A 12,348-nucleotide genomic window follows, 5' to 3' on the forward strand; every position below is an offset into this window, starting at 1 on the left:
ATAGGTAATTTTGATTTCCAGTTTAGTTAACGTTACTCAGTTCAAAACTAGCTATCTAGTTACCCAGTTTCCTCGAATTACAGTAATTATTCTGTCGTGAGATTATAACTCATTCACTGAATTAATAATTTTGCTGACTAGTTACAAAACGTGAAGGAAATAACCTGCTCATCATGCCTGTTCTCCGTTGTCGTTTTAGAATGTAAATTAAGTTTGTCCCTGATCGAAACTAGTAGTTCTTTACCCCACGTGACCGCGACAAAACGTCATACTTTCGGTCGTTCTGCCGCGAAAATGTTGAAGTTCAGAGTGATGTCCTGTATGGACTTATCTTACTGAGGAAAAACAACGAAAAAACGGAATAATCTCTAATCTTGAGCAAGTTACTTCTTAACTGGACAGCTGTCTTACTTTGGTTTACTTAGTTACTTGTTAGCTACACGACATGTTTTGTGAAAAAGCAATCGAACTGATCAGGGAACTGCAGCGAATGGCCGATGGACAGTTACCTGCTTTCAACGTAAGCTCATCTAACATTTAGCCAACTAGTAGCTATCACAAGTTGATTGCTAGTTTTTTTTTGCAATTCTAAGTCAATTTATAATCATCCGATGTAACGGCTTTAGTATATGGGAGCTAGTTACTTTGGGTTTGGCAAGCTAACTTGTAGCTAGTATACAGTACCAGGTGCTGTGCCACATCACTGAAAGCAGCTGGCTAGTTAACTTGTTGCATATTGCACCGATCAGCTGTCTACTTAGCTACTGTAAACTTTGAGACGTAATTTCCGTTGGTTTGTAAACAAAAGGTTGCAGGTTCTGTGCACAATGCTCTGTGCTACAGCCACAACGTATACTAGCTAGTTGTTTCACATATCCAGACACAGACTGCGCATAATTGAATATGGCCTGTGTTGCTATCTAATCTACAGATATCACACTGTAACAGATACGGTCAATTGCATATTTTTCCCTTTTACATCAACATCGATCTTCCAACAGGAAGATGGCATTCGGCAGGTACTTGAGGAGATGAAAGCTTTATATCAGCAGAACCAGAGTGACGTGTAAGTCCAATTTCCCGTATAATAAATCGAGTTAAATTGAGTAATGTGAACTATGAGGTATTCGTGCACCGGACACATGACACCCAGTGCATTGCTCTTTCCTTGATATTTTGGGTTGAGTCCATTTAATACCATATCACTAATTGTGTTTTAGAAGCGTTCAAATCAGTTTTCTGTGGCATGGATCACACAAACTGGAAAAATCAGAAAATCAACATACTCCAAATTAACTTCCCTGGATAACTTTAAAAAACATAATCTAAATATAACACCTTCTGAACTTAGCATGGTTTTGAATGATTTCTAATAAACTTTTTTTTTTTACTGGGCAGTACTGCCATGCTGATTTTAAAATCCCAAACCAAAATGATGTAATCTGTCTCCTGTAGAAGCTGAAGTCATGATGCTGCGCAACCAAAATATGAGTCAATGTCCACAGGTTCATTAGTTCTGTAAAAAGCCAAAATAAAGGGCAGAACTTGCCAACAGGCTTCTTACAACACTAATCGCTAAGGAAACGCAAATTAAGGAGTAATTTCAACTTGGGAATTACTCCATCTCATTGTTAGAAATGTTTTTATTAAACTGACACAATTACACAGTTTTAGCAACAAAAAGGAAAAAGACTCGTTGCCTTTTCTGTTCCCCGAATCAGGGACAGAAATCTGTGACACGTCGGCCGAATTTGGCTGGACGAGCCGAACCTGGCAACTGTCACTGTGGGCGTCTGCTTCTGGGTGGTTGCAAGTTCGAGTCCCGGTTTCTTTTTGCTTTGACCCTTCCCTCAGGAACGAGGCCAAGTCCGAGGGCAGGAGCGAACTGATTCCCACCATCAAGTTCCGCCACTGCTGCCTGTTCAGAAACCAGCGGTGCATCGCTGCGTACCTGTAGGTGTTAAGTCGGCACGACGTTAAGCACATGTACCTCCTGTGCCACTCATGTTACATGTACCTCCATCCAGCACCAGCACTCCAGAACTTACTCTGCCCGTGTATCATTGTCTGTAGCTAGTAACGCCTCCTAGTTTGACTTAGCCATAGGTTAGGTCAGAGTAATGCTCGCTGTTTGAACTGGACTTAATGTGTTGATGGCTATGAATGACACTACAAAATGAGTACTGTAGCTTAACGGCCCTGAGTTTTGTTGTTGTTCCAATGACCCTTTGGTATGCGACTTGTTGTACGTCGCTTTGGATAAAAGCGTCTGCCCAATAAACGTAATGTAATGTACAGCATCGTCGGTGCTGAGTTTTCGGTGAGATTTCATTGCTTTGAGGTTGGGGGGAGTGGTGTCATTGTTTCCTTTCACGTTCCGTTCCCTCCCCCCCCCAGCTATGACCGGCTCCTTCGCATCCGAGCGCTCCGCTGGGAGTACGGGAGCGTCCTGCCCACCGCCATCCGCTTCCACATGTGCGCCGAGGAGGTGAGGCTTCTCTCTCTCTGCGGTCTGCGCCGGGGATCTGCGCCCTGCAGACGCGACCCACGCTACAGCCGCTTTTCCACCGCACGGTACCGGCTCGACTCCACTCTACTTTTTTTTGGTTTTTCCATCGGGCAAAAAGTTGAGGATGGTACCTGGTACCTGGTACCTTTTTTGGTATCGCCTCCGTCGAGGTTCCAGGCGAGCTGAGGCGATGCCAAAAGGAAACGTGAAAACACTGCAGACCACTGATTGGTCAGAGCAACGCGTTTCATGCGGCGTCGCTAATGACGACCAGCTATATTGACGGGGGTACTATCTGCAGTGGAAAACGAAGTACCTGGTACCAAAAGCGAGTAGAGTCGAGTCGAGTTGAGCCGGTACCATGCGGTGGAAAAGCAGGCTTATGTTCATCCTGTAAAGTCTTGGGATGTGCTCAGATATTCAGGGAAAAATCAGGAAATATGAAGCATGCTCATTGTAGTAAATGCAAGGTTTAAGGAATGGCCTTCATTCAAAGCATACCTTGGAAAAAGTAGCCCATTAGCTTACAGTAGCCACGAGTACTGCACTGAAAATAAGACTTAGAAAGTTGTAAATTTATCATAAAAACGTCAATGAAAAGTCATGGGACAAGTGAGCGGGAACCCGTTAAGCAGTAACTAAACTGTTGTATTGGGCTTTCACTGCGCAGCTGGAGTGGTTTAACCAGTATAAGAAGTCCCTGGCCACCTACATGAGATCACTGGGTGGGGAGGAGGGGCTGGACATCACTCAGGATGTAAAGCCACCCAAAAGCCTGTACATCGAGGTGAGCGAGATCGAACGGCTCGTTGGCAAAGGAGTTTCCTCCGCCCCGTCGAAACGCCAACGCTCCATTGTTCCACAGAAACCTCGGACTGAGTATTGCGTCTCCGCTATTGTACTGTCCTCGTCAGTGTTTCTGGCTTTTCCCCCTCCGCAGGTTCGCTGTCTGAAGGACCACGGGGAGTTTGAGATTGATGACGGCACAGTCATTCTCCTGAAGAAAAATAGCCAGGTATGGGGAGGATGGGGAGGGGGGGGGGGCATATAAATGGCATTCAAGACTGAGGAGAGAGATGGGCCTTCAAGTTCTGTGTATTTATTACAGACAGTTATGGTCATTCATTTACACAGACCCATCCCTGACATGGGTCTTCAGTGACGTTAACTGTTATGTTGGGGGGCTGTAGAGTGGTGGGCTCAGCCAGTGTCTTAATGGATGCATCTCTTTTTTTTTTTTTTTCCATCGGGAGCCAATGACAGAGCTACAGCAACTGATGAAAGATGCCCTCTTTCTTTTTTCCAGCACTTTCTTCCACGGTGGAAGTGCGAGCAGCTGATTCGTCAGGGCGTGCTGGAGCACGTCGTCTCCTGAGCCAATAAGAGATCAGGACCCCAGTGTACAGTATTTGCGGGTCCGGCCTCAAATGTTGCCATAATGTAACTAGCTGACTATCACTGAAACGTAGCCCGAACTTCCCCCCCCCCCCCATCATGTTCTTCAGATGTTTCATTGATATTTCCTGACTTAGGAACATGCGCTCAGTTTTCTTGGTCATCGGAAATAAGACAGCGGAGTCGAAAAGTTCCGTATCATGTGATGTCATTTATTACCTCACTTTTTCTTTTTTTCTTTTTCCTTCTTCAAACGTTTGAATTTGTTCATGGACTGCTTTTTAATGCCTTAAACTTCCAATGGCTTAGGTGTGTTATCACCATTAAATATACTTTTTTTTTTTTTTAACACAATTAATCCTGTACCTAAAACATAGGGAGCACAACTAGGATGACTAAATATCAGGCAACTTGATCTTGTTCCAAATACACTTGAAACATGAATAATTTACGTGAAACAAAGTGTACTTTACAGCAGTGCATCAGGTTTAGTGTGTGCGATTTTAGGAAGTGTTTTGTATAAAAACTGTACATTTTATGCATACTGTGCTTTTGACATTTAAAACAATAAAGAACACTTCATTTTTAAAAAATAGTATGGGGTTACTTCAATACCATTTTGAATGAATTATTTGGTAGTTGTGCAAAACTTTGTTATGCAGCAAAAATGCCTTTTGCTTGTAAATACCTGTAAAAGTACATTTCCAAAGTAAATTCTTCCACAGTGCTCCCCCCTCACACGCATGCACTTGTCCATGATTGGTTTAAATGCCCCCGTGTGACACTTTTGACCAATCCTGATCATGGACAGGTTGCATACGAGGAGGAAAGGGGCTGGCCTGTGTTTTAATTGCTCCTGTGGTGAAGACAATACAGGTTGAAATTCTATAACCCCAGGTTTGTGTGTAAAATACAGGTGAACTGTTACCGTTAGTCCTTAAAACGCACTGACGACCAGATCCCCCAGTACTGTCCGATACTGGCCTTGGATCACCTGCTGTCAATTGCCACCTTTAAATCGGACTACTCTGTCCAGGTAAACTAGCTGCCTCTTAAGAGACCACATACTATACACTTAAAAACAACAGTGAGCTTCACAGGGAGGAAAAAAAAAAAAACATGGTCTCAATTTAACCTCTACATTAACCAGAAATTAAGTACATTACATAATACCCTGATGGTAGAAACGGTAATAACTTCACGGTCATGCTCCCCCACCCCAGGACTCCCCACCTTCAAGTCAAACCTGCTTCCATTGTCCAAGGCTCTTGGTTAGCAGGGGTTATGGGGTGGAGGATGGCTGAATACAGTAATGGTTTGTTTTTATGGCTTTCGGGAGATTGTTCTATAGGGGCGATGGGGTTTGGGGGGGGGGTGCGCTACGTGGTAAGGGAGGTCGGCGCGATCCTGCGCAGCAGCTTGTTGAGGGCGACGATCTTCTCCTCCAGCAGGAAGTTCTTCTTCTCTGCGTTCTTCTGTCGCTGCTCCGTCACCTGCAGGGCCTTCATGAGCTGCGAGTTCTCCACGTACAGGTCCTTCAGGAGCACGTCCGCCTTGGCGTTCTTGGCCAGCTGAGGGAACGGCACGTGGGAGGAGTTAGCCGATAAATGACTTTCAGAAATCTGTCTGCTCTGCACTCTTGCTTGTTACATTACATTACATTCATTTGGCAGACGCTTTTATCCAAAGCGACGTACAAAATAGTGAATTTCATGGTCGTAGACAACTGCTAAACACGGGTTCAGTAAGGTACAATACTTATTTTGTACAGCTATTTCTAGCCGAGAACAGTGAACACTATTCTGGCCTAACATCTGCAAAGCCAACTAGGCAGAAGAATAAGCTACAGTATTAGGACAAATACAAATTACCAAGAGGTGTTGGGATGGGGCAACATGTAACAAGTGACAGGAAAAGGGTTTTTTTTTTTTTTTTTTGATAAAAGAGTGAGATACAGTGTGGTGGTGGTTAGTCTAGATATAGTCTGAAGAGATGAGTCTTCAGGCCACGGCGGAAGATGGGTAGTGAGGGGGAGGTTCGGAGAGGGACGGGGAATTCGTTCCTTGTCCTTTAGCACTGTGGCAGTCCTGACTCTAAATCTGATGTAGTTCCTATTGCCCGTGAGTAGACAAAGCCATGGGCAGCCTCTGTGTGGTGACAAGTCCCAAGACCTGGTAACTGGGCAGTGTTGAGTGGCTGGCAGCTCTGAAGGGCAGTGCCTAATTAACATAACATAATAATGAGAACAGGCCATTCAGCCCAACGGTGCTCGCCATTTTCCTGAATAAATTGTACCAAGTGCTTTGATTATGTACAGACTAGATAGTATCTAACTAGCATCACCCAGGGAGTGAGGGTTTCAGTCAAATACTAACGTGTATATTTTAAGTAGAAAATAACACTATGAAATAAAGGTACACCGAAACCTTAGATTAATTTGTACTTGATTACTGGGCCATTGTGAAAAAACGTGGCTGGACTAACCTGCTCCTTCAGCTGGTTGACCTTCTCTTGCAGCAACGAGCGGAGGTTCTTCAGCTTGGCCTCCACCTCCTCCATCTTCTCCTCCATGCAGTTAATGGATTTCTCATACTGCTCCTAAATATCACAGTTACCACACCCAGTTAATCCTGTAGCGTCATCACTGGCCCACTCATTTAGCGATGGTACGAGCCATGTTAAAATGAGCAGTAGACGGGCTCCTAAATACACATACAGAAGAAACCATGGCTACTTAATTTGTTCCCTGATTAATAAAAAATTAACCTTTAACCTTTAACACAGGAGTGTCACAATCTGACAAGTGTGTAAATTTGAAAATAGCTAATGGGGACTGAGCTGCTGAAGGGCTATGACTGTCCTCTGGTCACTATTCTACCTGGGATTTCAACTTTGACCTCATTCCTGCAGCTCACTTCTGCATGTACACCAGTGATTACACACACACACACAACGGTATCTGCTGAAGACACACCTCTGATGCTGCACTTTGGTCAGAGCTTAAAGGTCAAAAGGCTTAAAGCAGCAAGCCTGAGCAGAATGATGTAATTTTCTTTCAGTAAAATGCCTTGTATTTCACATTTTGGTATTGTAATCCAGGGGTTTCCAAACTCAGTCCCAAGGCACCCCCCCCCTTAGTGTGCTAGTTCTTGGTACAGACAGCCTCGTGAAATTTCTGGGAAGTGAATATGGGACATTCATTAATGATATTCATAGCTATTTCTGAAATATGACCTAAATGTCTATCCATTAATAGACATTAAAAATATCTCATTAAGAGCCATTAAAGGCTTGTTCCAATACACTGGGGTCCCCAGGACTGACTCCTGTTCTAATCTATAACATACTTTAGCATGTTGCAATGCTGGCTGACAGGTGATAGGGCAAGGTCTTATTTCAAGACCTATACAGTAGCCTGTAATACTACAGTGTGCTTATACAGTAAGCTGGAATACCACTGTGTATATAAAGTAGGCGGTAATACCAATGCATATATGTAGTAGTCTGTAATATCAGTGTGTATAGAGTAGGCTGTAATATCGAAGTGTATATATACAGTTGGCTGTAATATCAGTGTGTATATAGAGTAAACTAATACCACAGTGTGTATATACAGTAGGCGGTAATACCAGTGCATATATGCAGTAGTCTGTAATATCAGTGTGTATAGAGTAAGCTGTAATATCGCAGTGTATATATACAGTAGTCTGTAATATCAGTGTGTATATAGAGTAAACGAATACCACTTTGTGTATATACAGTAGGCTGTAATACCAGTGCATATATGCAGTAGTCTGTAATATCAGTGTGTATAGAGTAGGCTGTAATATCGCCATGTATATATACAGTAGGCTGTAATATCAGTGTGTATATAGAGTAAACTAATACGACAGAGTGTATATACAGTAGCCTGTAGTATCACAGTATGTATATAGAGTAGGCTGTGATATCAGTGTGTATATGCAGTAGGCTGTAATACCACAGTGCGTATATAGAGCGCGTTGCAGTGCGTATATAGAGCACGTTGCAGTGTGTATATAGAGCGCGTGCAGTGTGTATATAGAGCGCGTGCAGTGTGTATATAGAGCGCGTTGCAGTGCGTATACAGAGCGCGTTGCAGTGCGTTACCTGTTGCAGGGTCAGCTGTGTGCTGGTCTGGCGGGATTGGGCGGCGAGCCGCTCCTCCAGCTGCAGCGCCCGCCGCTGCTCCTCCGCCAGGCGGGCGTGGCTGTGCGCCAGCTGCTCCCTGGATCCCGCGCCCGCCCGCTCCCTCAGCTCCTGCACCTCCCGGGCATGCTGGGACTGGGCCAGGGTCAGGGCCGCGTTGGCCTTCAGGAGCTGCGTCGGGAAAATGTAAAAAATAAAAAAAACCCTGATCACTGCGTTCAGCCGCTTGGGTCAGTCACATGACTGAAAACAGCCCCAGGCCTAAAGCCAAGCTGAGTAATAGGAAGTCTACCGGTGTGGGCAGCCTTTTTTAGGAGCGTGGTTCAGGGGTACAGACTGGCCGTGTGCTCGGACTAAAGTCCCAAAATTCGATGCCCATATACGGAGCGCCATGCCCATATATGGAGCACCATGAGACACGATTTCAGCCTGTGAGTGACGCCAGAGTGTCGGGGTCCTCACCTGGTCCTGTCCTTCCTGCACGGCCGTCTCCAGCTGCGCCTGTCTGGTCTTCAGAGTCTGGCACTCCTGGGTCACCTTCTGGAGCTCGGCCTGCTGGAGCTGCAGGAGGTCCACCTGGGCAACACGGACGGGCCCCCACCTTTAATAACCACCCAGCCTCTCCACTCGCCCCTCCACCCAACCTCTCCACCTAGCCCCTCCACTCGCCCTCACACCCACAACCCCACAGGGCGACACGGACGGGCCCCCACCTTTAATAACCACCCAACCTCTCCACTCGCCCCTCCACCCACAACCCCACAGGGCGACACGGACGGGCCCCCACCTTTAATAACCACCCAACCCCTCCACTTGCCCTCACACCCACAACCCCACAGGTACAGAGACAGGCGCTCACCTCCACCCAGTACCACACTGGTACAGTTAATTAGGACTGAAGGTGAGCAAGAGAGACCCAGAGGCCTGCTTTACTTGGCCAGGGCTATCCTGTCCATGCTTTGATGCCAAATCATGAAATACTTTGTTTCATGAATGAACACCAAGTATGAAAAGTACTCCACAAAGGTATTTTAAACTATTTTTTTAAGAAGATCATTTTAAAATCAGTTCTTAAATGTAAGGTTTAAATATGCATATAAATGAGGATGATTCGACACTGTAGAAAGCTGATATTGAGTTCCTTTATTCTGAATGGAAGAGAAGCGATGGGCCCCATTATCTGCCAAGTAGGGCGCATTACCTGGTGGAGCAGGCCCTGATTTTGGGAGCGCAGGGTCTGGCATTGCTCCTGCAGGGCCTGGACCCTCTCCCCCTCCTGGTGCTGCTGGGACAGGGTCAGCTCCTCCTTCTCCCTCCGCAGTCTCTCCACAGAGGCCTCCAGTCCCTTAACCTGGCCCAGGAAACACGCCATTATTATACACACGTGCATTTTATTCAGATTCTCATATTCCACTTTTTACAACATTCTCACGCTTTTTAGATTCAAATGCACACTAAAAAGAAACATCATGCAGCAGAAGTAGACGGATGTAAAATAACCATCCATGAGAACGTCCAGAAATCCCAAAAAGTGCTATTCAAATAGAAAATTAAATAAATTTTTTTTTAAAAAGGATATGGGCCCTGGTAGCACCCATTCACTGCAGTGGATACTACAACATTCACTACAAAGCTGATTTCTATTTATTCAGCTTGTGGTGGGGTGTTTACTTGGTTAACGCTTTGCATATCCAAATCAATGCATTCAGACAAACTCCTGGTTGTTTCCCATAAGTCTCTCCTACAGCAGAAGCCTTCTCTTCCTGCTTCATAAGAACAGTTTTTGGACACAGGTTTACCGCTACACTGCTGTTCTGACTCGTGTCACATGACTACCTTGTCCTTGGCCTCCTGCAGCATCCTCTGATTGGCAGCCAGCTCCTGGGCCTGGAGGCCTTTTTCCAGAGTGACGGTTTGGAGCTGGGAGTGCAGCTGTTCCGCCTGGGAGCTGAGAGACTGCAGAGAGTCCTGCAGCGTCTGCATCTGAGGGGATACAACACATGAGCACACACACACACATTTCGCACACACACGCAGCCACACGCGCACGCACGCACACACACGGGTACTAAAACGTAATGAGCATTTCCCATTGTTAGACCTTAACCCATTCAAGAGTAGAATTTTTTGGAATGCTTTTTCAAAATTCTAAATCAGTATTCTGGAACTCTACTGCTTTCAATTGTCAGTGGTAATTGTTACATCAGCATTAGAATATTAAGAACATTCTAATCGCACGTTTGTGGTCTTGCACCTTAAAGGGCTAACTGCAGATGCAGCTGAACAGCTGGCAGGCAGGCGTGCTCTCAGCAGTAGAGTGGCACTACCCAGCAGGATGCCCATCGCGGTGCCTACCTTCTGCGCCCTGTCCTCGACCTCCCTCTGCAGCCGCTCCTTGTCCTTCTCCAGCCACTTGTGTTTCAGCGCCAGGCCGGTCAGCTCCGCCTCCACGTCCGCCAGGCGCTGCAGCTGCAGGGCGTTAACAGCACAGTCATGTGACTTACAGTAGTTACCCAACTGCACCCCGTGTCCCCACAAGGCAGGGAGACCCCAGACTCAAGCCCAGGACGCCCTCATAGTCTGCAGGGTTTTGTGGTTACCTTTCAGTCTCCATGCTAATATTTACTAATGTTTCATCCAAGTGAAAAAGTTCCTAAAGCTGAAAAATTAAGGAGCATACTAATGCAACCCAATTTAGATGTGCTCCTAAGTTATTTTCTCAGTTAGCACATTTTGATTTTCTGGAGCACATGCTCATAAAATGGGAGCACTGTAAAGCCCTGACAAAGTTCTGGAGTCAAGGTGTGCCGACTCTAGCCAATGCAGCACTTCACTTAGCACTTAAGTGCAGAAACGCACCAAAAAATCTGCAGAAACTGCAGCCCTCCAGAGCTGGAATCGGACGCTCCTGTCTTAAAAAGCAGCCACTTTGGATCGCTGCATTGTCTGAAAAAAATTATTTTGGCCTCACTGTAGGGAATCAAAGATAGGCGCTCATTTTCCCATTACTGTAATTACTGCACTGTTATGAATGGAACTATTGTTTACGGTGATTTACTGTAAGCCTTCAGGAGACGGCTGTATGGGGGGGTGAGAGCCCTTTTCACTCAACGCCAGGAACAGAGAGCCAAACTCAGTTTCATACTGTACAGCAGGCTCCACAGTTCCCAGCACTAAGGAGCGGGCTCTTCATAGGCTAACCACACGAATCCAGTGGGCGGGGCCTCACGAAGAACAAAAAACTTAAGTCAGGTCAGGACTTAACAGCACAAAAAAGCTGGGCTTGTCGAGACAAACAACTACACTATATCACTTTCCATAGGACGTATAGCAGTGGTCTCCAACCCTGGTCCTGGGGAGCTACAGGGTTCTGCTGGTTTTTTGTTTTCACCTCTTAAAATCAGCACCCAATTGAGACCCAAGACACCAGGCGAGTTGAGTTAACTGTGGTAATCAACTGCTCTAATTGATTCACGAAGTGCAGGGTCACTATGAAAACCAGCAGACCCTGTAGCTCTCCAGGACCAGGGTTGGAGACCACTGACGTATAGAGTATTTAAATGAGACTACTGCCTATACGGAATGGGGGGGGCAGGGGAGGGGGGGGGGGGTCTGTACCTTCTCCTTGGCGGCGTTCAGCTCCGCCTCCAGCAGCTCCTTCTCCCGCCCCCAGCCCGACCGCCGCTGCAGCTGCTCGCGCTCCGTCCTGTCGGCGGCCTCCTGCAGTTGCCGGGCGACGGCGGCGCCCTCCTCCTGCTCCCGGGACAGCTGGGCCAGCCGCGCGGTCAGCAGCTGCGCGGCGCCCTGGTCGGCACGGAGACGGGCGCTCAGCTCGGCGTTCTCCCCGCTCAGCTGCAGGTTCCGGGCACTCAGCTCCAGAACCTCCTCTCGGTACCGGGCATTCTGGGAAGGGAGGGGGGGGGAAACAGAGAAAGCACGGTGAGATGGGGCCTCACTGGGAACCACGAGCCCCTCAAAAGGGGGTTCAGAGACCCAATTCTTCGGGGATTGTCTGGAGTTCGGTCAAACAGACCAGGAGATGTCTGACAGGTCTACAAAAACAGTGTTTGTGTTCATCGTCCATTCAGTGTTGCGAGGATGAGCGGTTGTATTCATTTCAGCTGGGTGGTGATAATGCACATTGGCATCTGCTTGCCTCTTTGAAAAGCCTCTCCACTTCCTCTCTGCTCTTCTCGTGTTCTTTATCCCGCTCTTCAAGTTTCTTCCTGAGAAAAAAAAGAAATAGAGAAAATAAATAAATAAATCAAGGAATACTG

The 12,348-nt window shown here is 46.5% G+C and overlaps 2 protein-coding genes across 2 annotated transcripts in view; one reads left to right on the top strand and one right to left on the bottom strand.

The window, feature by feature from the left end:
- Positions 1–215: 215 nt before the first annotated feature.
- gins1 (GINS complex subunit 1 (Psf1 homolog)) lies at positions 216–4,497 on the top strand. Its single transcript, XM_064317154.1, has 7 exons — positions 216–520; positions 1,002–1,066; positions 1,855–1,953; positions 2,398–2,488; positions 3,180–3,296; positions 3,450–3,524; positions 3,816–4,497. The coding sequence occupies exons 1-7, from the start codon at positions 446–448 to the stop codon at positions 3,882–3,884; spliced, it is 591 nt and encodes a 196-aa protein (XP_064173224.1). The 5' UTR covers positions 216–445; the 3' UTR covers positions 3,885–4,497.
- The window catches only part of ninl (ninein-like), a 37,746-nt gene continuing 29,493 nt past the window's right edge, over positions 4,096–12,348 (bottom strand). Inside the window, 9 exon segments of the mRNA XM_064318126.1 lie at positions 4,096–5,475; positions 6,389–6,502; positions 8,033–8,242; positions 8,534–8,647; positions 9,273–9,422; positions 9,908–10,054; positions 10,427–10,540; positions 11,690–11,974; positions 12,228–12,297. Of these exon segments, the coding sequence (XP_064174196.1) occupies positions 5,284–5,475; positions 6,389–6,502; positions 8,033–8,242; positions 8,534–8,647; positions 9,273–9,422; positions 9,908–10,054; positions 10,427–10,540; positions 11,690–11,974; positions 12,228–12,297 (1,396 nt within the window). The 3' untranslated portion in view covers positions 4,096–5,283.

This window comes from Anguilla rostrata, chromosome 18 (assembly GCF_018555375.3).
Source record: "Anguilla rostrata isolate EN2019 chromosome 18, ASM1855537v3, whole genome shotgun sequence".
Classification (NCBI taxonomy): Eukaryota; Metazoa; Chordata; class Actinopteri; order Anguilliformes; family Anguillidae; genus Anguilla; species Anguilla rostrata.

Excerpts from the sequence above, each read along its gene's own strand:
- gins1 (XM_064317154.1), top strand. The coding sequence starts at position 446 with ATGTTTTGTGAAAAAGCAATCGAACTGATCAGGGAACTGCAGCGAATG. Across the intron at positions 3,297-3,449 it reads CCAAAAGCCTGTACATCGAG|GTTCGCTGTCTGAAGGACCA; the intron begins GTGAGCGAGATC and ends CCCCCTCCGCAG. Across the intron at positions 3,525-3,815 it reads TCCTGAAGAAAAATAGCCAG|CACTTTCTTCCACGGTGGAA; the intron begins GTATGGGGAGGA and ends TCTTTTTTCCAG.